General features: G+C 36.0%; 1 protein-coding gene across 2 annotated transcripts; it reads left to right on the top strand.

Annotated features, from left to right (window-relative positions):
* On the top strand, positions 1-23,943 carry LOC122009067 (serine/threonine-protein kinase BSK2-like). 2 transcript variants are annotated; one of them, XM_042565064.1, is made up of 11 exons: positions 1-85; positions 376-1,232; positions 1,344-1,541; positions 1,635-1,770; positions 4,484-4,617; positions 5,301-5,406; positions 15,296-15,381; positions 16,264-16,452; positions 16,559-16,717; positions 22,609-22,722; positions 23,395-23,943. In XM_042565064.1, exons 4-11 carry the CDS (start codon positions 1,635-1,637, stop codon positions 23,644-23,646), a joined length of 1,176 nt encoding a protein of 391 aa, XP_042420998.1. In that variant the 5' UTR covers positions 1-85; positions 376-1,232; positions 1,344-1,541; the 3' UTR covers positions 23,647-23,943. The 2 variants fall into 2 exon arrangements, with proteins under 2 accessions (XP_042420998.1, XP_042420997.1); XM_042565063.1 differs by having other exon boundaries at positions 1,318-1,541.
* The last annotated feature ends 1,850 nt before the right edge of the window (positions 23,944-25,793 follow it).

The raw sequence follows: 25,793 nt of genomic DNA, 5'->3' as shown, positions 1-25,793 counted from the left end.
CTGCTGCAGCTCTCCTTGCAGGGGCGGATCCAGGATTTGAACATTGGGGGGGCCAAAACTTGTGCCGCTACATTCATTGTCGATGGTGCGGGAGAATTTAGAATTCATTATATATTTAGAAAAACTCGTGACCTAAGTTTTCTATTGGTAGTTTGATATCAATATCTCGAAGTAATATTGTGACATTGAAATAAGCTGTCGGCCCTTGTTTCACATCGGAGCTACATGCGAACTTGTATGGTCTAAAGACCAGTTATATGATAACGTTAGGGTAGAATTCAATTTGCCATCCTTTTGATCATTCACATCTATTCAGCATCTATTACTTTGCATTTCATTATTGCTATTCATAATATGGGTTTATTAATTGGTTAGGTACTCTAATTACTACATCAAGCTGAAGCGTCTGAGTATTCGAATTGCTTTCCTCTCACATTCGTGACATTCTTCACATGCAGGTACTCCTTATCTACAACTCTATTTGCCATCAAACAAAAATATATATAGCTTTCACCTGCTCAACTTCACCTATAGAGCCCAGTAAATTCTTCACTGTTGACCAACATAACTCGATGTTTTTCAGGGGGTCTATTTGTTGATCGCAAAATGCCTCTATTTGGCATCCTATTATCAATATATACACTATTTCCATTCCCTGAATTTTGTAATAGCAGATCTGGAGTTTGTCAATGTTTTTCTTTGGCTTAGTTTATCCTTTGTTGAATGTTCATTGTATCTTATTCTTTGGAACACTCCAGTCTAGTAGATATGGAGTCTGTCAAGTCTGCAACTGAAGAGTAGAGACCTCCTCCACACTGACAGCACCCTACTTTTATCTTTCTCGTTGTTAGCGACCTCAACGCCACTGGCTACGCAATATGCTTCAGTGTTGGGATAAACCTTCACCATGATCCACCAACTTTTGGTTTCTCCGGACGACAATTTTGAAAAGAGATCTCTGCTTGAGTGTCTTCAAATTTTGCTCATGAGAAGAGAGCTAAAAGCAGGACTGATCCAGGATTTACACATGGACTGGGGTGGGGGGGCCATGGCCCCCCCAAGTCACTATGTAAATCCGCCTCTGTCTCCTTGTCTCCCGCTTCGACGGCTGCCCGAGGCGAATGTGAATCTAGGGTTCCGGCTTTCTGCGGGAATGGGGTGCTTCCAATCCAGAACCTCCAACCTTCACTCCCCCGAGGACGATCCAAATTACGGCGACAAGCCAGATCACGGTGCTGTACTGCATCATCTTCTCCTCTTTCTATTCTATTTCTTCCCCATTCTGTTTATGTTTTGGCTTTCGTTTTACGGTAATAGAAGCTAATGACGAGGCGGGGGACCAGGATCAGGTGCCGCACTTCAAGGAGTACGGGCTGGCGGAGCTGCGGGCGGCGACGAAGGGCTTTAGTTCGGAGCTGATAGTTTCCGAGAGCGGAGAGAAGGCGCCCAATGTTGTGTACCGGGGGAAGCTCGACGGCGGGCGACTGGTGGCCGTTAAGAGGTTCTCCAAGCAGTCCTGGCCCGACGCTCAGCAGTTTGTGGTCGGATCTCTGTTTTGGTTGTGAGTTGCTGGGCAAAGTTACCATTTTTCTTGGCTAAAGGTGTTTTTTTTTGTTTTCTTACTTTCCTTTCAGATGGAGGCTGCGGGGTTGGGGAAGCTCCGGCACAAGAAGCTGGTGAACCTCATCGGATGCTGTGCGGAGGGTGACGAGAGGCTTCTTGTGGCCGAGTTCATGCCAAATGACACGTTGTCCGGGCACCTTTTCCATTGTACGCTTTCTATATCCAATCTCTTTGCTTTCTTTTGCCCTTTGCGCTTTATGTTTCCAAGTGTTTTTTTTTTTTGAGCAAGTATCTTTTCCTCTCTTTCTATCTTTGGCAATCTCCAACCTTTTTCACCAATAGCTGTAATATCGCTGTTGGAAAATAAAGGAGGTTACTGCAAACTTTGTTTCTTCTGGGAAATATTGTGGCAATTAATGGTCAGACTTAGTGTGAAAAGAGAAGCAACTGTTCGTCTATTTATATGAAAACTGGATAATGCTTTTCCTTCCGCACTTGAGCCTGATTTGCTTCAAGTTGGTTCGGAACGAAACATGTCATGAGTGAGAACATAAAGTAATTAGAGGGGCCTAAAGAAAAACTTAGATTGCATGAGAAACTGTATGGTTAGTTGGTTGCATAACTCACGCAAGTTGGAGGTCTTTCATGGAAGCAACAGGAATTTTGACTTAGAGAGAATAGGACAGAAGAGAAGTGATCTCTCATGTTTGATTGCAGCAAGTAAGCAAAAACTTAAGGGTTAGACAGAATCTGGTAACAAAATTTGTAATGCCCTCTTAACTGTGTAGAAAAATGGAGAGAAAGGGCATCATGGTGATTTACACCACTTTTAGTGTTATGTAATCTGAAAGAAAATTACTATTTAAAATAATTGAAAATAATAGATTCCTTTTGTTGAAGCTTCACCTTTTCTCTTCTATTTTCTTCGTTCTCAAATCAAATAAGAGAGGTAACATTTCTAATTTTTGTCCCTTCATTTATTCAAAGAATAAAAAATTTCCAACAAACTAAACAAAGCCTATTAGACTTTCTTCTCCTTTCTTAACAGTTCTCCAAATTCATTGTCTAAACAGAATCAGTCTTTACATGTTGCCACTTCATCATTAGATCTTCTTTTCCCTTGAACTTAGTTATGGAATATCTACAATATACATAACTATTTGATGGCAGAATGACTTGATGCAATTAAGATTTAACAATCTTGTTATTATGATTGTGGTATTTAAAAAAAAATCTTTTTTCTGTATACAAACTTGAAGGGTACTTCCTTATTTAATTTCTGAATTTTTTAACAAAGAAATTTACTATTTTTTACAGCAAACTTTTACAATTTGTAGAGAAAATTCTATATCTATATCTTCCAAAAAGGGTCAAAGTCATACAAGGAAAGGACTTGATATATAAATGGAAACATAGTTAAAAAAAAGTGCTGGTCGGCACACAAAATGCACACCGTTCCACCTTGTGTATCAGAAAAACCTATCAATGCAGGTGAAACTTACATGTTTTTTCTGTGCTACTGTTGTTGTCCCTATGTATTATCCACAAACTTGGGTGTCATCCTATGAAAAGCAAGGAATATGAAACTTAGTTAAGTCATTTCAACCCAAACTAAACCTAATCTAGATTCAATTCAAAGTAATTACTCAATTAACACACAATACAGGTTAATTAAAGCCTAAGGCATGATGATAGCTATGTATGTAACTACATAAACAAGTGTTACATTAAGTAATCAATAAACCCATGAGTGCTCATCTTAAATTCAATGATTGTATTTCATCATATTCACGTCCTTCTCACTATTATGGTTCCAATGCCATATTATGACAAATCAACATATACCTTGGAGATTGACTTGTGTCCAATTCTCTAACTATTCTTGCTCCGACTTCCATTATATTGTTTAACTTCCAATTGTCTACCATCTACCGAGATATATTGATAGACATGTGGATCAATTAATTCAAATGTGCAATTGTCTTGAGACTAGAGTAATATTTAATCAGCGCAATTGGGGTGCTGATCTCACTCGGGTTGTATAAGGACCAATATCCAATAATTTGCTCCAGTACAAGACACTCATTTTTGTTTAAGTGGAGTTTTTTTGTAATGTCCTAGACACTCTTACAAGTACAGCATGTTGAAGACATGCATGTTTTTTTGTTGTTTATATGAAATTTTATTCAATCAACTATGAAACCGTTATTTTCTTATTTCTGGAAGTAAACAAATCACATAAGAGACAAACAAAAGCGTGGGACAAATTCAAAATCATTTCCATGCCCATGTGTTGGTATGGATCAACATTGAGAGATGATACCTGTTCAACTCGATAACTTTAGAAATTAATTATCAGACACACACTTTCTTTAAATAAGTTGGTCTTTTGCTACTTAAAGATGTTTTCCACTATCTTCATCATCACCTTGATTATCAAAAAGCTGTGCTTGGCACAACTATTTGGGGCCAGCTATATTAATCTTATCTATGTATTGAACTCTATATAACACTATATCAATAGTGATCCTTGTGAATCTTAATATGACAGATAAACAAATACAATTGTAATCCTCCATAAAATCTTCTTGAGTCTAGTTTTATCTCCTGCAGAATTTTGGAACATAACGAAAATTGCAAAATGATAGATCAATACCTTCCTGTTTAAAATGACATTGACTGCATCCTAACTACAGGCTATGACCTTTCAATATGATTTTGATCTCCACAAAACTTATTTCTTGAGTTATCAACATCTGATCATCAACCCATGTTAGTTGTGACTATTTTAAGTTTATCTTAATAGATTGACATTATGCAGCATTGCACTACTGCTGGAATCACAACTTGAAAAATTTCATAAATATAGTATATGATTATATTGACATTTTGGTCAACTATGTCTATTTCCCTGTTTTAGGGGATAAACAACCTCTGCCATGGGCAATGCGTGTTAGAGTGGCATTTTACATTGCACAAGCACTTGATCATTGTAACTCTGAGAACTGGAGGATATATCATGATCTGAATTCTTATAGAGTTCTTTTTGATGAGGTATGATAACTCAAATATGAACCTATTCAAGTATTTATGTAGATCATTTATACGATTTTATTGTTGTGTGGTAAAATGATTTTCCAGTTCTCTTGGTAAATTTAAGTCATGGTGCCAATTGACTGTTTATAGTATGATGTTATGTTGTCAACCCATATCTCAATTTTTGTTTTGAAAAATGCTGGTGATCGATTATATCTGCTGGAATATTGAGAATGGGATTGTAGGCTGAATGAATTATTATACTTTTGTTCTTCAATTGTAAGTTTAAATACCCTTCCAATCTGTTCAATGCTCAATTCTTTTTTAGCTAATCTTTCTTATTTGTGGAACTAGTTCTTGATAATGTCAGCTATTAATCCTGTAAGATAAGCATGACATAATAATGCTTTTAAGATTGGTAAGTTATGCTTACTTTCGTTTGATATATTTAGATTATCTTGTCTAATAGGATATAGATCTTTCCAAAAGAATTTTACAACATGTCTAGGTATATTACCTTTTGGAATTTGTTTATGAGATTCTTTGGAGAGGCATATCATCTAGAAATAAAATATTCTCGTTTGCAATATGTAAAACTTTATACTCAGATTGTAATGTTTTTTAATACAGTATTATGTTATTCTTTATGCTGTTCACTTCCATATATTTTTTATTCTCCATTTTGTCTCTATTTCTTGCAGGATGGAGATCCTCGTTTGTCTAGCTTTGGTCTCATGAAAAATAGTCGAGATGGGAAAAGTTATAGCACTAACCTAGCTTACACTCCCCCTGAATTCTTGCGAACTGGTAATTTTAGTTTCTTTGTGTTAGTTTACTGAAATTCAATTTGATGTTGTAAATATCCATTTTTGTATCTAGACTACCAAAATTAATTTGATATCTTGTGGGATCTGGTTTTGTTGATTCGATAACCTATGAAACCTAAGATAATATTTGTAGCACAATGGCTTGGTAGAGATCTTTCCTCATGTTCCGTCAACAAAATATATCTTTTAATGCATGGAATCCAAGATTATATTTGTAGAATACATGGCTGGGTAGAGGTCATTCCTCATAATCAGTCAACAAAAGAAATCTTAACTATAGAGACTCAAATGATATATTATATTGACTTTGCAAAACTACGCTCCTTCATTATGTATTAGCTAAGTTTGTTAACACATCAAATTTGTCTATCCATTATATAGTTTCCAATTAATATTTTTTTACACATATCATCAACGCACATATATGGAAAATGCCATTTAAATAAGGTGCTTTTGACCTTTTTTTCTCTTTAAATCAACAATACGGAAGTGACTTCCCTAAATTGATTTTAAAAGTTACTATTTTCTTAAATTGACCGGGCTTTCTTGACATATTTTCAATAATTCTTAAGTCAGTTTAATGGGGAAAATAAGTTTGACTATTGATCTCCTACATATATAAATAATAAAGGGTACTAATCAATATAAAATAAGTTTTTAACCACAAAACAAGTGATAATGTATAATTTATAAGTAAATACTAAACAAATAACAATAGCAAAATATTCACATTGCAACAAAATATAAGATTTGTAATCATAAATCCACATTGCAAGGAAACACAACAAATTTATAATTATTATCTTGCAATAATATTGAAATGTCGTCGAGATGACTAATTTCATGCTATAATCAAGTTCATAAGGAATATGAATTAAGTTTAGCCTTCTCTAGAAGGAGAAATACTATAAAAAAATGTTATAATCTGCCTGGGCTAAGTTTTTTTTAACGAAGAACAGCAAAAAAAAAAAAAAAAACCTCTGGTCTGATAGCAAATTTGATTTGGGAATTTAAGGCTGATGTGGTGAATAATTGCATATAAAGAAGAGAATTAAAATGACCTCCGGGTGGGCCCCTGGGCTAAAAGCCCAGGTACGCTTATACATGGCTTTGCCCTTGCTCCTCACTTTCTTCCTGAGAATTAATGTTTTCTTATTAGTGTCTCCACTTGTTTAGGGACCATCTAATATAATCTATCTCGCCTCAGGAGTATAATCTTGACTTTCAAAAAGGTACACTACTCGGTGACAATGTGATAATAAGAAACCAAAAGCTACACAAACGACTACTAACTCTAGATACCCAAGAAGTTCAATAAACTAGGTATATATATTCATCATTCTTTTTATAGAAAATCCAATAGTACCAAAAGACATGAACAAAATAAAATAGTACGTCAAAATTAAACCAAACCTAATGTTGGGAAATTGAGGATCTTTAAGTAACTTTAAGTACTAGTTGAAACAAACTAAAACTTCAAAATGTCACATTTGCTTGCAAGATTGGAAGGTCAAAGAATCATACAACAACTGAACCTTTATCCCACTAAGTGAGGTCAGCTATATGTGAGGGCGGAGGGAAGTATCAAACTACCCCGGTTTTAGCCCTAGGCCCATTTTTTTTAATAAATATGACCACATTTATTATTATTATTTTGTTACATACCTTGGCTTTTTATTAATTCTAAATCCTTAAATTATCAACTATCAGCTCGGGTACATCACAATGAATAAGTATTAACCTGGATAGATTATAATTTTTGGCTCCGCTACTGGTTATATGAATGGGCTTAATCCCCCATTATATCTTCATCTATACAACACTAGCAATCAAGCCTTTATTCCACTAACTATATATAAAATAGTATAAATTTACTAAGTGGGTATGTAGGAAAGATGTGTTAATTTAGTCTTTAGTATGAGCAACAACATCAAATGAATCACAATTTATATTACAACTTTAAGTTCTTACTAACTTTTTTATTTTTATATATATATATAATCAACTATTATTTTATTTCTAATTAGTTGCTAATATTTAGATTCACAATTATTATCATTATCTTTTATCACAATTTAAGATAAATTTTAATAATTTTTATTTTTTATATCCGTTAGTAATACTATTCTCCTAATAAAATTATAGCCAATAAGTCTACTAAAAAAAAGTTAATAATTGGATTTGGAGCCAATATCTTCGAAGTGCAATAATGTCACCTAACGTATGTGGTATACAATAATATACACTGTTGCACAAATAAGTATTGATTGCACACATTCCTACCACATCCTCTTATGTGCGTTCAGGAACTATGGCTAAAAGTTCACTTTTTAGTATTTTTTTCTCCATTTAAATTTATTATTGTTTAATTTTAAATGTTTACACAACAATTATTCTCTTCTAGATTTGTTTCTTATCAATTAGTTTAAATGATTAACCTAAATAAACTTTTTAATATCATTTATGTTAGTGATCTCTAGGTGTAAGGTACATAACATAAAGATATAGATATTGCTATCCTAGTCCAAAAGTAGCATAAAAGATAAAGCAGATTTAAGAACTGTTGGTGCAATCAACTCCAGGGTTGTGATGTTTGTTTGACAATATGTTTAATGAAGTCTAGTTAGCTCAAGCTTGACTGGATGACTAGCAAGGGTAAGATGAGAAGTCTACCGAGTGACTAGTCCTAACTTCGGTTAGGCAAGGGAAGTCCTAACTACGGTTAGGCAAGAGAAGTCTTAGGCAAGGGAAATCTCGGTAGATCGTGAAAACTAGGTAGGAATCGGTAGGTCTAAAGGACCCGATATCGAATCCCTGGCAGACCGATTCGATGCTGAGTGAGTGAAGCTAGCTGGTGAAAATCCAAAGGGAAGATAACCCTAGGTCCTGGTGAGTGAAGTCAGATGGTGAAAATCCTAAGGGGAGGTAACCTTATTTCCTGGCGAGTGAAATCAGGTGGTGAAAATCCTAGGGAGAGGTAACATTAGGTAATGAGAAGTCTTGGAGAAATGAACTCCAAGCAAGGTTGATCGAAAGGTTTCAGTTGACCGCGCAGTTGACTGGACCAGTGGATCTTGGTAAACCTAAGTTTAGTTTTATCATAGTATTTTGTATTACTATTATTGCTATTAGCTAATTTAGTATTGCAGGAAAAGTCTTAGTGGATCAGACGATCATACACTGAGCAGACAAAATTCAAACAGGATTGGAGGATTAAATATTTGGTAGGTATGTTGAGGTAAGCAATTGGAGCAGAGTGATGGGAGGTCGTGTCCTGGGAAGGGATAAACCCTAGGTTGCTAGTCCAACTGTAGAAATCGGGAGGTTTTTAAGTTGAGATCAAGACAGGTCTTATTGTCTTTTCTTATGCAATATTATACTATTGTGCTAACTTTGTGTTGCATGAATATTTTTATATTGTAGAACTAACTCTGTTTTGCAGAATATGAAGGGATCAGTCAACCGAACCTAGTTGATCTGCAGGGTTCAGATTGCGCAAGCAGACTTGGAAGTCAGGTGGATTGGTCGACCCAACCTAAGGATCGATCGACCCAACCTAGGGATCGATCGACCGAACCTAATTTGGTAACACACAATGATAGGTTCGATCTCGGCAAAAGTTAGAAATCAGAGGGATCAGTCGACTAAACAATAAATGCAATTAATGAGGCGAAGATCGGATTTCAGCAAAAATCAATTGACCGATAGGAAGATCAGTCGACCGAAAGGATCAGTCGACCGAAGGTTTTTTCGGTCGACTGAACACAACTTTTAAAAAGACCTCAAGATCCTAGCCGACGAAAAAGAACTTCTGTGCAACCTTCTGATCTTCAATTCTTCTGTTCGTGCTATTACTCTACGCTTCAACTTTATGTGCAAGCTATGACGTCGAAGAGCTCCGACGAATCTTCATCTTATACCTTCATTGTTGGTATATATCTTTATACGAATTACCACTTTTCTAAAAGTTTTAGAAAGAGGAATTTTAGTGGATTACCCAACGGTGCGATCAAGGATCGCAGATGTTGGAGTAGGAGTCGACGTAGGCTTCAAACCAACTAATAGACTTGCTTTTGCTATTTTATTTCCGTTGCTTACTAGGGCTGTAAATGAACCAAGCGTTCGTGAACAAACTTGGTGTTCGGCTTGGTAAGAGCTTGTTTATGTTCGTTCAATATATATAAGATTAATTAAACAAACAAGATTGAACAGCTCGTTAAGCTAACTAAACAAACTTGAACACATATATGTTTAGCTCGTTAATGTTCGTGAACAATGTTCGTGAACAACGTTCGTGAAGTGGACATTCGAAACAAAATTCGAAGGGCTACAAATGGAAGCGGAGAGGCGAGCTTGTTGATGGGTGAGTGGTTTGCGGGAAGAAACAGTGGGACTGCAAATGCATATGGTTTCTTCATGCCGAGAGGTCCTGAGGTGTCGTGGGCATTGTTTGTTTGGAGGCCAGAAATTATGTCGAAGCATCGATTCATTCTATGGTTACTTGCTCGGAAGCTACAAACAACAGATAGAATGCCATATGTGGAGAACAAGACTTGTATGCTTTGCCAATGTCAAGATGAATCGAATGGTCACTTGTTCTTTGCGTGCTCTATCACATGTACTCTTTGGAACAAGGTGCGGAGATGGTTAGAGATAAATCATGAAGTTAACTCAATAGATGAATTATTTTATATCCTTGGCCAATACTACAAAGGTGCGAGCCGGAGAATGAAGGCAAGGTATCTTGGAGTTTCTAGTATGATATATGTTCTGTGGGAAGCTCGCAACAGGTGTCGCTATGAGAGGATAGTTTATGATGTTGACAGAATGTTGCGCAAGGTCCAAATTCATGTTTATCGTTTTGTGGACTTATGTAGAAATTGAAGTGATTCACTTCGCAAAAGCATGGACGGAACAAATTATAAGAATGATGTAAATAGTGTTGATGTTGATTTCATTGGCGAATGAATTTCATCGACGAATCAATTTCATCAGCGAAAGGAGAAGGCTGTACAATTTAATGTTTGATTTCATCGGCGGATGGATTTCATTGGTGAATGGAGCAAATATTAATTCGGTGGCACAAGGGAGGCTTGAGCAGATTTTACAGCAGTGGCGTTGGGGGCACATGCATGCTTGGATAATTTTTAACGTTGGTGGCACATGATGATTGGTTTGATAGATTTTTGTTGTAGGTCTTTGTATTTGTCTTTTGATTTTGTATGTGAGGCATAGGAGAGGATGATGAATAGATCCATTATAATTGATCTATGTTCGTGGTAAAGACAGTATCAAATTCGTTGATGGCTAGGGTTTTGCCAAAAAGCTCAAGAGGGTGAATAGATCCACCATAATGATCTATCTAGTCCGCAGCAAACGACTCACGGTAAGGACAACGCCAAATCCGTTGATGGCTAGGGCTTTGCCAAAAAGCCTAAGAGGGTTCATAGATCTACCATAAGGATCTATCTAGTTCGCAGCAAACGGCTCGCGGTAAAGACATGATAAATCCATTGATAGCTGACCACTTGCTAAAAATGGGACGACGATTTATGGTGGGATGCTTTGAAGTGGCATTTTATGCTGCTGACCGTGGGGTGTTTGCTGTCCGTGGTTTTGATACTCCACCTGCTGTCCGTGATTTTGTTGCTCTATTTGCAGTTCGTGCTTTTCATGACTTGCTCTCCATGTTTGATTGCCACATCCGCTGTTCATCATTTATAATGCATGTAATGGTGTTTGTGTGATGTTATGTGTGTGTGTGTGTGATTGGTGAGTGATTTGACTTTGTTTTTGATTGTAATATGATATATCAGTGGATTGTGCCACATGATGCATCATGGTGAGAGGGAAGTTGAGTGCATGATGATTTAAGTAAATTGAGTGATGATAAAGGAGTTGATCTCAATTATAGAGGATAAACTCCTAACTATCATGTATGATCTGACATTCGATTTGAGAGTCTATTTGAGAGTCTTTACCTCTCAAATCAGTTTTATATAAATATACCTATTTATGTGAACAATGTTTGTGAACAACGTTTATGAACAATCTTCATGAACCATATTCATTAATAAAACTCTTTTCAATATGCTAAATAAATAATAAAATAAATAAATAAATAAATTTAAATTATCAAACTCAATAACCAATCAAACAATTAAAAGTTTCAAACAATCAAACAAGCTTGAATTGAGAGTTTGATAACATCTAAATGAATCAATCTCGAACCAAGCTCGAACCAAGCTTAAGCCAAGCTTGAATTGAGAGTTTGATAACATCTAAATGAACCAAGCTCAAGCCAAGCTTCAAACAAGCTCAAGCTGATAAAAAATAAGCCAAGGCAGGCCAAGCTTGAACACTCATTTCAAAAGCTTGATTCATTTTAAGCTCGGCTCGGCTTAGCTTGGTTACCTTATCAAACAAGCTTGAACACCCCAAAGTTCGGCTCGGCTTGGCTTGTTTATAGCCCTATTGCTTACTTTGATTCATTTTACAATAAAAGAAAATATTTTTAATGGACGATATTCACCTCCCTTATCGGCTTTCATGATCCTTCAATCACAAGTACCAACAAAAGAGAAAATTATAACATCCATTTTATTTTATTTTATTTTAAGACAACCCTTTCCATGTTAATCTCTATATGAAACTCATAAAATCCCTTTTATTCATACACAAGGAAATGTATAAAAAAAGTAAGGATATATTTTCCCATTTCTATGTATAGCCAAAAGGTTTGAGTGTCAGCAAATCAACCTGCTCCGCCTGATCTTGTATCTACAAATATAATATGAAAATAATTTAGAAAACTTGAGATAAATATTTAATAACGATAATAACACAAAAATCTACAAATTAATGAAATTCAAAGTCAATATATCAAATTTTGATCTTACTATCTTGACATAATCCTCATTCCTACTTGAGACCTCTACTATTATTGAAATAATTAATTTATTTTACCATTCTACATCAGATACAACAATCTAAAATAAAAACCTACTGAAATAAAATAAAATGTTTACCCTTTTCCCTTAATCGACAAAACAATATAGATATTTCGTCTATGTAGATCGCTTGGGCCAATTGAACCTATACCACGAATTGTAATTAGTCCAAAACAATCACTTATTTCTCCCATGCCAATCATACTAGCAACCCTAATTCCACTTCTAATAACTAATTACATAACTAAACACAACTTAGCACAATAGTTTACACAAAAATATCATAAACAGACCTATAAACACAATATGAATAGCATTAACATAAGCCATTTAGGATTCAAAAGGATCCACGTACGTTTTAAGGTCACTAGAGCAAATTCTGATCTATCTCCCCTAAAATAAAATCAATCCAGCAACATTCCCATTACTCTACAATAGAATTTGTGAGGGCAGGAACACTCACCTAAAGATTTCTTAAATGATCAAGTTCAATGAAAATTTCCAGCCTTCCATCCAAGAATAGACCTAAATCCACCATTTCCTCCAAATAAGTCAAAAGGAGGTTTATAACATGAGGAAATATAACACAACCTTGATCATGGGATGCTCAGGAGAGGGAGGGTGTCATCGGTGGCGCATAGAGGGGAGGAGAGGCTCTGTTGCTGGCTGGAAGAAGAGGGAGAGGAAGATAGATATTATGATTTTTGAATTGATAATCTTGATAGTGATCTGGATTGAAGGAACTATGATGTAGAGAAACGTAGATAAACTATTAGTAAGCTTTTTTCATATTAAAGTTACAATGTAGAAGTCTTTTCATCACGTAGGGTCCATTTCCATTTAAGTGAAAAGTGAGTAGATGACAAAGGAAAAAAAAAAGCGAATATAAATAAAAAAACTAATTTACTTATTAGATGGGATTTAAGTATCGTGTTGTGTCGGTCGACGTAAGTGGAATTTATGGGGTTTTTATATGGGGAGCTTCTTCAAGTTAAAGAAGATATCAAGGTGGCCATGAATAACGTGAAATCAAATTATCAGCTTATCATAATGATTATTGAGTCAAAAATGAAGGATAGACTTAATATATCATTGCATACTACTGTATTTTTTTGTTGAATCCCTATTTTTGCTATAAAGATAGTTCTATTGCTCTCTATGAGGAGGTCACGATTGAGATTTTTGAATGCATGAAAATTTTGCATGCTAATGAATTAGATCTACAAGATATAATTATTAACAAGGAATTTGTTAAATACAGAGACAAGACTTGGTTATTTGGAAAAATAGTGGTAGCAAAAGCATGTGAAAGAAATGATGATACATTTGATCCATGTGCATGGTGGAGTACATACGGTGCTCACACACTCAACTTGTTAAGAGTGACATTGAGGATGCTTTCATGAACTATAAGTTTATCTGGGTGTGAAAGAAATTGGAGAGCATTCGAAAGAGTAAGCTTTAAACTTTAAGTCTTAAATTAAAGTATTATTTTTTAAAATTTATATTCATGTTACTAACTATAATATTTATTTTCTCTCTCTCTTTTTTTTTTAAGATTCATATAAAGAAAAGAAATAGGTTGGATGTCAACTGGTTGAACAATATAGTATTTATCAAATTTAATACTAGATTGTTGAACAAACAAAAAAGAGAAAAAGAAACGAATGTCGATCCTTCTTGCAAAAGATGCTTTAAATGCACAAGGTTGAATTGTGGATGGTGGGGAAGATGGTAAAGTTGAACTAGGTTTCGGGCTCATTTGACAAATGGTTGTTGAAACAAGTGGAGTAGATGAAAATCTACAACCCGAAGAAATTCTAGAGTGAGAGAACTTCACAAGTATGATTTTGCATCTGAAGAAGAAGAGGAGGATCACAATGATGATATTGAGTTTGTGATCGATGAAAAACAAGTTGTTGAAAATTATGGAGAAGAAGTAGAATAAATATGTGATATTTTATTGATTATGTAATTTTGAACTCATTTTAAATTTGATGTTATTGTGTTGGAGTTATATTATGTGATTTATTATGTAATTTATGTTAATACCGTGGAATCCCCCTAACGGTGCCTGGTCCTTGCCTAGGCAGCCTAGGCGTTGGGTGCCCGATTAGGCCTGATTAGCGTCTGGCGAATTTTAGAACTTTGATTGGATGAAACCCCTTAGTTTCCAATAAAACATTTTAGGGGGCTAATCGCATTTGATTTGTCACTATTCTATCATTCTTGTGCTACAATTGATTTGTTAGACCAATTTGGAAAATTCCTTTTCCTTTTACCCTAGTTAAGGATTACCTTAGTTGTTAACAAGCAAGAATACACGATATTTTCTTCACCTGTCAAGAATGATGAATCCCTCGATTGGCACTCAACCTACATGCACACCATTGACACTAGAGGCACATCTCGTTTAGACTAGACACCAAACTTCAGCATGAAATGAGACTTTGAACCTTGATTGAAGGTGCTAGACATTAAATAACATATGAAAAATGTGGATCTTTATATTGTCAAATTGAATAACTTCATCAGATTACTAGTGACAGACTAAACAAGCAAGGTTTTTATCCAATATTTCTAAGACACACTGATATTGGCTTTGGATGTGACTAATTTCATAGGGGAACCTATAAATCACCAACTATTATTAATTTTATGTTTTGCACTTATAGTTTACCTCACCTGGTGGGATAAAACTTGGTTGTTATTGTTGTTGTTGCATTTAAAGTTAATTTTTCTTATTTACTTTGTCACTTTCTATCGGAAACAACCTCTAGGTTGCATACAATAAACCCTTTTCCGAGATCTCACATTGGCGGGAGCTTCGTATACCGGGCCACTCTTTATTTTATTTACTTTGTTACTTTCTATTTAGTTTGTTACAGTTGAAAATGAACTTGTTATTTTACTTTGCAGGAAGAGTAATCCCAGAGAGTGTAATATATAGCTATGGCACTGTGCTTTTGGATCTTTTGAGTGGGAAGCATATCCCCCCAAGTCATGTATGTTCAGGTTATCAGAGTAGGCAATTCTCATGCTGTCAGTCAATCTCAAGTTATTGAAGTTCATAATCTCATCTCTCGTTTGGTCACTAAGTGACAAGTTCAAGGAAAAGCTTAAGCACTAATTTTCCTAGTAGGAGAATGACTATGCTAATTCGAAAACCTTTTATGTTTTCATTGAACTCGTAATTCTTTCTTTGGATTACTCTAATATATTAGATAAGGTTTGCACCATGTTGTTATGTTGAAAATATCTTGTATCCTATGACATCATGGAGATTCAAAATGGTTCTCCATGTGAGTGATTAGTTATCAACTTAAGTATCTACCTGTTTTTTGTTCCACATATGTATTCAGTAGGAGTATTTTTTGGCAAGTGGTTTAGAAGTTAATATGATTTTAATGTATTTGGTTAGTTTTTATGTTTGGCAAGTGTCTTTCTTGTCATGTTGCAAATTGAAGTAATTGAATTGACAGCAAACAGAAACCATTTTTTTATGTCGTGCAGAATATAATTTGTGTATGGCTCCTGATTGCTTTAGCTGATGACTTTATCATTGTAAATACCATTTTGCACTATTCTTTTAGGCTTATATCTATCTTACTATTGAATTTTCATTGGTGCATTTCATTTTACATTCTGATATTTATATGTTTACTGATGTCTTACCTAATTTTTCTCAATGACAATGGTCTATTCTATCTTTGTAGCTCTTTGCGCACGTTGCAATTAGTTCAATTTTGTTTATATTTCTTAATGCTTCTGTTTATAAAAAAGTCTCAAGTTGTTTTCCTGATATATTTGATTGCCTAAAAATTATTGTTTACTGGTCTAACACTATTTAATTATGACCAAACTGAATTTTTGTTGGCTCTTGTCAGGCACTAGATTTGATAAGAGGAAAGAGCATGTTGATGATAATGGATTCATCCTTGGATGGGCAATATGCTAATGAGGATGCTACAAAGCTAGTGGAACTTGCTTCGAAATGTCTACAATTTGAGGCTAGAGATCGACCTAATTCTAAGTTTCTTCTTTCTTCTGTAGCACCACTTCAAACTCAGAAAGAGGTAGAGTTTTTGCAAACAAACTGTTATTTATTAAAGATCAGTATTTTCATCTGTTTATAATTTTTCAAATTTTTGGGGAGATCCCTCCAAATCATTGTTAATGCAGATTCCATCACATACTTTAATGGGCATAACCAAGACAGAACAGGTGCTGCCAACAATGCTATCACCACTTGGAAAGGCTTGTGCAAAGATGGATCTAACTGCTGTGCATGATATATTGCTCAAGATAGGTTACAAAGACGAAGAAGGGGCAGAAAATGAGGTGAGTTTCATGAAAATTATAATGATGCTACTTTTTTTTTTTTTTTGACAATCTATAGTTGGGGTTTAGATTATGGTGAATTTAGTGATAATACCGATACCGCACCAATCGCTAATGTGGCAGCTGTCACTGATGTGGCACTGAAGGTTTACAATTGGACACATGGTAAGTGGCCTGGCTGAAGCATAAGACAAAGTAGAAGGGAGGAGATATTGCCAAACATGACAGTGCAGGATAACTATCAATTATTAGCAACTCTTAGGCTATGATTATTTGGAAGGAGGGAATTTGATTCCATGGAGAGGGACGGAATCAGGTTTCCCTGTCTGTCATATATTCTGATGGGTTGTTGATGGAAGAGAGTTCACACTTGATCGTGCGGAAAGAATTTGGGTCAACTTTACTTTTTCCCAAATATGGGTGGGAGCGAAGGAAAAAACTACCCATGGTCAAAAAGACCATGATGTCCTTTGCCTTCATGATCCAATATGGTGTTTGTTGCGGATTACATCAAATGTGGACCTTTTGGCCTGTAAGTTGATAAGCATTCCTGCTGCAATTGATCTAGGAAGATGCGTTTGGCAAAGAAGGTGATGGATTGGTACTTTCATGCCTTATCATCTCTTTTCCTCTCATCACTAAGAAATCTTATGGCTTCCTCCCTTCATCCTTCCTCTCCTTTTCTTCACTTCTCTCCTTCCCTTCTTGTGTGTCGAAAAGGAATTTATGAATCTCCGTAATGCCATGATATTGTCCAATTTGAGCTTAAGCTTTCATGATTTTATTTTTGGGCTCTATTCAAAATGCCTCATGCCAATGGAAACCCATGATCTTTTTCTTATCTTTCTAACATGGGACTTGATTGTATTCCCAATAATCCTCCCCTCAAACGAAGGATCACCATTACTTTAATGGTTTGGGCCTCCCCACGAGTATCCAGTCACTCTTGACCTGCTTCGGGCCTCTTGCCAACATCCGTATCCGGTCATTCTTGACCTGCTCCAGGCCTCTCTTTGAGCATCCAGTCATCCTGACTTGTTTCGGGCCCTCCCTCCAAGTATCCGGTCATCCTAACATGCTCTGGGCCTTCCCGCGAGCGTTCAGTCAACTTGACTTGCTCCGGACCTTCCCGCGAGTATTCGGTCATCCTGATTTATTCCGGGTCTCCCCGCGACTTCATTTAAGGTCATCCACATGACATCTGGTCTGGACCATGACTCTAATATCATTTATTGCGTCCAAAAGGAATTCACATTTCTCCACAATGACATGATATTTTCTACTTTAGGTCTAAACTCTTATAACTTTGTTTTTGGGTTCTACCTAAAATGCTTCATCCTAATGGAGATATCTTACATTCTTTTAAACTCATGATATTTTTCATATCTTTCCAATGCGGGACTTTGATTGTATTCCCAATACTTTTGTCTTGTGAAATAGTCAGTTATAAGAAAGTTTCCAATTATCTTTAACTGCATATTTAGATTTGCTTTTCTTTACAAGCAAAGTAGTGGATTTTTTTAGATTAGTTTTGTAGATCTAGGTAGGCCGGTTAGAGGGGGGTGAATAGCCTGAAAAGAAAGTTAGAAATTTCTCTTGCTTTTGAACAGAGCAAGACACAATATTAATTAAAATAAGCAATTAGCATAAAAGCAATAACTTAAAAAGTAAGAAGGCTCAGAAATTTATTTGATTACAACCTAGGTGGTTGTTAATCCAAGACAATTGAAAAACTCTACTAAAAGACTCCTTTGTAAAGGCAGAGTAGTTGCTTACAAACTTTGAATGCTTAAGAATTGTTTAAGAAATGAGTACAAGAGTTGTATTTCAATTCCTAACTCCAGGGGACTTTTTATAGCCTCCTGGGATAAAGTTACAGTTGATTCATGTCGGTTGGAGGCGCCTCCAAAGGGATTCTTGGCGCCTCCTAAGAGGATAAAGTTTATTCTCTTCTCAACGGTAGCCTAACGACTAATGTTCATTGGAGGTGCCTTTTGGAAGCTCTAAGGCGCCTCCAAGGGAGGCTCGAGGGCGTCTCCAAGCTCCATGAGGAAGCCTCCAAGGGAGGCGCGAAGGCGCCTCCAAGTTCCATGAGGGCACCTCCATCAAGAGGCATGAGGGCGCCTCCAAGCTCCTTTAGGTTGTCCAGTTAACCTCCAATTGGTCACTCTTCCATGCGCTTCTTTGGGTGATGCTCCGGTTGTCCGAAATTTAGCTCACCCGAACCTAACTCCGATTTTCTCCATGAGTAGGCTTCCCCCCGTCTTCTTATCCCTTGAACGCTCTGCTCGCGTCCTTCTCGTCCGTTAGTGTACTCTTCCGTAGTTCTTCGTCCCTCGGATGCACCGAGCCTGTCGACGCGTTTCCCGTGTCATCCTTCTCGTTCACCGTGTCTTCCGCTCAACTTCCTGTATTCTTAAGTTCTTTCACACTTAGACACAAGGTATCAAAAGACACAGACCTAACTTAGTTGATCACATCAAAATTAATCTAGGATACTTACCGTGTTAACTCAATAACTTCTAGAAAGATACAAATATGAACCATGCTGTCACAAAAGATGAAATCAATCACCTACTTACGGAAAGGCATCAATAAGTTTAATATGATCCAACAACTCAACATTTGATCCTATATTATTGGTGCAAAAACAAGATGGGACATGGAGGTTCTACGTTGATAAATGAGCCATCAAAGATAAATTTTCCCATCCCAATGATTGGTGAGTTAATGAATGAATTGTATGGCATGTGATGCTTCATTGGACTAGACCTCTACTCATAAACAAGACATTTAGAAGATGCCTTTCCAAACTTGTCATCGGCATTTTAAGTTCCTAGTGATACTAGTAGGGCTTACAATGTGTTATTCTTCATGGAAGATTTCATGAAACACTTATTTGCATCTCCATGAAGTCTTCAACATCTTACAACAACACAAATTACTCCTCAAACAAAGTAAGCGCATCTGTACCCGATTAGAAATTGCTTGTCTAGAGCATACCATGTTGGTTACTGTTATTTGAGCATTCAAGAGGAAAATCAACACTATTTTTGAGTGTCTGATACATTGGATTTATTAGGTACCCCTAGTACTAGTGTCAGCGTGACACAAATGTGGGTATATGGATATGAAAACTGAGTACGAGTAGCTAGACTCTTCTTCTATGAGACTGAGAAGAAGACTGAGGAGCCGAATCAATTATGCAACAACAAGAGGAAGAAGAGAGAGTTTACCACTGCTGGCTTCGGTGATGATGAGAGCACATGACCTTGCATTAGGAGGATTGAACTGCTTGGCTCTATGGAAAGGAAACAAAGGCTTCACATCGCATGGAGCTGGCAAATATCTCTTTGTTCGTGTTGAACAAACTTCAAAATTAGGGTTAGATTAGATTATATAGGTTTATAAACTATTTGAAGTTATATAATTTATATAGCTGTCTGTACAGTCAATTTAGGTCTTATTTAACGAGTTCCTATGTCTTCATTTTTTTAAAATCATGTGTTTGAGATTGTATCCTACATGGGTATGAATACTCTTTAAGGAGTCCCAGTGACAACCATCTAATCCTACTTATGTGGAGTCTTGAGCCTTGTAGGTTACTGCTGCAAATGCATACAGAATTGCAGGATAATTGCAACATTGTTGACTACCATGCCGTGGAACAATTCCTTGTGGACACCAGAAGCTAGGGAGGTGTTGCTACCCATAGAGCAAGCCTTATTGCAAGCGCGGATTCTTGCGTTGTTGGATTTTTTCACAACCATTCATCATTGGATGCTATGCTATAGATTCAGGAGTAGGAACACTTGTATAAACGAGGATAACTAATTTCTTGCTTTAATCAAGTGTTGGCCATTCAACACTTGTGTTCCTATGTATGAGAAGGAATGCACTGGGCTAGTTAAGGCCACCAAACAAAGGATGCTGCTTCTTTGTGGACAAGCCTTTGTGATTCACACTGCCACCTCATCCTTAAATACTTCCTATAACAAAGTGTCGTTAACATTAAATAACAAAAATGGGTAAGTAAACTAATGAGTTTTGAGTTCAATATTGAGTATAGGGTTGGGAAACACAGCGTGGTGGTCACAGTTTTGTCATGAGGATTCCACAAACATCACACTAGCTGTGATTTCTTAGCAAATTGTGGATATATTCTAAACAATTCATCATGAGGTGGAAACAAACCCACATATACATCATATGGTATCTTGCATCATTTTAGGCTTTAGGGATCGTGGAGCTTCAAGAACTGACTTTTATCTTCCACCCTACAGTCTACTTATCCCTATCTTCACTCATTGCCAAATACTTCATCCAAACTGTTCATATAAGATAAAAGAGGTGACTAGCTTGGCTCCACGGAAATTTCTCATGGGCCACCAAGGTAAATCCAGGAACCGCAGACGGGTCTTGGCTAACGGCCCAGCATCACGAGTGGTTCATGAACAAAGCCATGAAGGATACTAGAAGATTATATCATGTTCACAGTGATATCTATTGGCTGGGCATATGGAGAGATGTTGAAGAATTCATGCAACGTTGCTACAAGTCTGCAGAAAAAGGAGTTCACTTGAGTCGGACTGGTCAATCACTTCTTGTTCTAGTCCAAATCCGGGGAGATATCTCCTTGGTTTTCATTGAGGGCTTTCTGATATCTCAGGACGAGTTGGTAATTTTGGCTGTTGTTCAGTTCTGTTAAGATGCTTATTATTTTGTCCTTTTCACACCCATTAACTGCAGTTTGGATGGCTGGTACATCCTTTGACAGCATCATTAAGCTTCATGGTTTTCTTGAATATATAGCATACGAATATGACCCATTTACCAGCTATTTTTATATCGAACCTTTTAATTGTGGTACTCTTGGTCAAATTGAAGTGGTAAATCATTGCATCAATATGTACCTTGACTGCTTTATCGATGACAAACCAACAACTTGGAGTAAATGGCTTCTTTAGATCAAGTTCTGCTCTAATACAGGATATGACACTAGCCTGCAACTCACTCCTTTCAAGGTGGTCTATGGTCATGAAAGCTCTGCGACTATTGGCCCTAGTGGGCACCAATGTTATCAAACTCGCTTTTTGACTTGTAAACTCATACAAAATCGCGAGTTTACCTATGAAAATCAAGTGAAATCATGACAAAATCATGTATTAAAGTAAAATCAGATCAAAATTGTAAAATCACATTTAAGCTCGTAAAAACGTGATTTTTGGGATGATTTTATCGATTTTGTGTCGTCAATAAAATGGGGTCATTTTGGATAAAACAATGTCGTTTTGGGATGATTTTAGATTTGCACTTGTCTATGGATGATTTATATTAATTAGTTTTCTTGTGTTTTATTTATCTTTGGATTAATTTATGTTTATGTTGTTTTTTCATGGCAAGTATTTGGTTGTTTTAAAGTTTAAAATTATGAGTAATTTATGATTATATGAATTAAAATATTCTATATGTAGATTTATGTTATAATTTGGATTGAAATATTAAATGATCAATTAAAAAGAATATATCAAGTTTATTTTAAAACTGATTTAAAATATGATGTAAATCTTACGATTTGCTGATCCGATTTTATGACTGCTCCAACGATTTTACTTAAACTCTTGATTTTGACAACCTTGGTGGGCACCGAATGGACAAGAATTGCTATACAGGACAATGAACATTATTATTATGAAAGTGCTTTTTAATTGAAATAGTGCTACCAAAATTTTTGAACTTTCTGTAGGCAGGATAATAATTTTCAATGAACATATCAGTATGGAAGTACTTTTTAATTGAACTAGTGCTAATAGATTGCAAAATTATTTTTCCTGCCTTTAGTTTTTAGCAATGGAGCCTTGAAAAATCTTACATTACATATGTTTGTGCAGCTTTCCTTTCAAGAATGGACACAACAAGTGCAAGAGATGCTGAACACGAAGAAATTTGGTGACATTGCATTCAGAGATAAGGATTTCAAGAATGCTATCGAATACTATTCCAAGGTCTGTTTCAATATCAACTTGCATATATTTGTTTCCTCAAGCTTCATCTTGACTCAATTTCTTCTCCTTTCTGTTAAAAGACGCCCTTCAATATTGTGCTATGATTGTAAATGGTTCTTATAACCCTTCGACTAACCTTTTTGTCATATCAAGTGTAAAATATTGTTATCTTAATGATTTCTTAGTTTTTGGTTGTTGAATGAAAGAGTAGACGTTGTGAAGGCCTAATTAGATCATCTTATTTACAAATCTATTTGCTTCCTCACACGTCACAACCTTGAATAGTTGGAGGTTTTTGGTTGGTTCACAAATCTATTAGCACTTCTAAGTCTTTGACATTCCAAGGATAAAAGAAAAACAATAAGCCTTACATGACAATCACCAATGTACTGCTAAAAGAAGCCTTGAAAAAACCATTGGTAGATAAAAGAAGAATCCATACTGTATTCTTAGCTCCATTAGCATTGCCATTTTTCATGTGGAAACTAGCCCTATTCCTTCAAGTGAATTCAATTTCCTCGTGCACACAAATGGCTTTTACCAATTACATGGTAGTCGATTTTGTTCATGGTCTCTATCTAACCAATAGTCACTTTGCGACTTCTCTATCCATGTGATGTGTTGCTTTTCAGCAAAAATGATGTCAGTTCCTTCTTTTTCCTTGTAATCCAGCTTGTGGCAATGATGTCTGTTCCTTCTGCAACTGTCTTTGCAAGGCGGAGCTTGTCATACTTGATGAACGAGCAGCCAGAGCTGGCCCTACGCGATGCTATGCAAGCTCAGGCATGCATGACCGAGTGGCCGACAGCCTTCTACTTGCAAGCACTTGCCCTCTCTAAGCTTGGAATGGAAACTGATGCACAAGATATGCTCAATGATGGAGCTACCTTTGAAATGAAGAAGCAGAACAACTGGCGTGGCTAGAAAGGTTCGGTGTGACCAATCAACTGTATGTTTCTTCTACCTGTGTCAAGCATTCTCTTGGGTGTCAATATGAAAGCGAAAGCCAGCTACTGTGGTACATACAAAATCATCATGAGAACTATTCGGTATTTGCAATTGTTCGAGTATGAATTTAGTTGTCTTTGGGTCGTTAATTATTGGCTCTGTAAAAGAATGTGCAACGATGCTGCTAGATTACAAAAATGTGAACTTGTATCACAATGTGTACTAGAATTCAATAAAGATGTAATATGCCTTTTGCTGCTGTTGGTTCGAAAATGGAATGAACTATCAGGAAAATTCAGACAAATTCAGAGCTAAGGACGTGAATCTATTAAAGAGTCTTTCAAGAGTATAATGATTCGATTTAAAGTGATTTAGAATTTTTTTAATTATTTTATATGGTTAATACTGAAAGTAAAGAATCTTCTTCTTAATTTATCTATCGGATAAATTTAAATTACAACTTATACACACAAAAAATTAACCTCCAATAATGATTATTTATAAAATATTTAAATTATAGTGGTGTCATACTTTATTTTTTTCTAAGAGAATTTCTTCATCTTGGATTTCTCCGAAGGCTAGAAAATGTTTATCATCTGTGCAAATTAGAATAAAAAATATATAACTAGTCTACAAAGGAAACAAAAATAAATTAAAAAAAAAAGGGTTGAGCATTGGGTCGGGAAGGCAACCATGATAAAATGCTATGGTTTGACAATGATAGGGCATCCAATTAAGGAGCAAGAGTAAGAGAAAAGCACAAGATTGTTGTAGCAACATTATGTACATGATGACATATTAAGACCCTTAGTGGTCGGTCAGAGGGAGGGGGTGAATAATCTTTGCATAAAAATAAAATAAAAAGATCTATCTCGAACTTATAACTTAATTAAAACACTTGCATAAACATAGAAATAATAATAAACTAAAAAGACGAGACTCAACAGATTTACTTGGTTATAATCGGGGAGGTTATTAATCCAAGGCAGATGAAAAAATGTAAGCCTTTTCTGGGTGAAAAAGCCTCTTACAGCAGATTGAATTAACGACTAAATAATGATTGAATTAATTTTGATGACTAAATTAAATTTAATCGCTAAATTAATGATCAAATTAAATTTGATCATTATTTGAATGACTACAATTAATTCAGTCGCTATATTAGAAATCAAAATTAAATTTAATCCCTAAATTAAAGATTGAAAATAATTTAGATGCTTAATTTAACAACTACATTTAAATATAATCGCTAAATTAGGAGAATAGGATGATAGATGAAAATTACACAACCATTTACGGTAATTTAATTTCAATTGCTACAATATACTAAGTCGCATCACAATTCAATGTGCGGCTGTAGGCTTGTTACATTGTTTTTTATTATATTAGTCCTTGAATTCAATACCCGTGGACGTGTGCATTCTACAACCCATATAAGATCCTGTTCCATGAGATGGACGCTGAGAATATGATATTCCCATCGACCTATGTGGATCTTGTTCTGACCTATAACACAAGTGATATTAATATCGAGTCAGAGAAGAGGTGATGATGATGATCCTCCAATACTTAAGTCAGTTTCCGACGAAGAAAAAGAAGAAGTAAAGAGCGGAGCAATAAGAAGACTGTAGTACAATAATAAAATATCGCATACCTCCGCCGATATTTGGACCCTCCTTTATATAGAGTTGGCCCCAGACGATGGCCCTCCGACGTTAAGTCAGTCTCCGGCGAAGACGAAGAAGCAACGAGCGGAGCAACAAGAAGACTGTAGCGTAACAGTAAAATATCACATACCTCCGCCGATGCTTGGACCCCCTTTTATATAGAGCTCCTATAGCGTGCGTACACGCTTCTCAAGGTGAACACGCGTCTTAGAGCTTTCTCTGAAAAGACCTGTCAGTAAAGTATCCCTGACATAGTATCTTAGCGGGCCGAGCATATCTCTGAAGTGACAGTAGAAACTTCCGCCGTATGATCCTATATCTGACTATGTCATCCGCCGTACGATCCTCTGTCTGACTATGACGCCTGTCATCAACACTAGCTCCTAAAAGGATATCAAAGGATAGTCTACCGTGTCTGTTGCTTGGTCGAGTGGAATAGCCGCTCAGCCGGAATTC

Source organism: Zingiber officinale, chromosome 8A (genome assembly GCF_018446385.1).
Source record: "Zingiber officinale cultivar Zhangliang chromosome 8A, Zo_v1.1, whole genome shotgun sequence".
Taxonomy (NCBI): domain Eukaryota; kingdom Viridiplantae; phylum Streptophyta; class Magnoliopsida; order Zingiberales; family Zingiberaceae; genus Zingiber; species Zingiber officinale.
Note: the sequence above shows the minus strand (reverse complement) of the source record. Positions and strands in the feature narration are given on the sequence as shown.

What these genes read in the sequence shown, in the direction of transcription:
- LOC122009067 (XM_042565063.1), top strand. Translation starts at nt 908, where the DNA reads ATGATCCACCAACTTTTGGTTTCTCCGGACGACAATTTTGAAAAGAGA. An exon ending in ATAGAGTTCTTTTTGATGAG is followed by an intron (nt 4,618 to 5,300) that starts GTATGATAACTC and finishes TATTTCTTGCAG; the next exon opens with GATGGAGATCCTCGTTTGTC. An exon ending in CACTTCAAACTCAGAAAGAG is followed by an intron (nt 16,453 to 16,558) that starts GTAGAGTTTTTG and finishes TTGTTAATGCAG; the next exon opens with ATTCCATCACATACTTTAAT.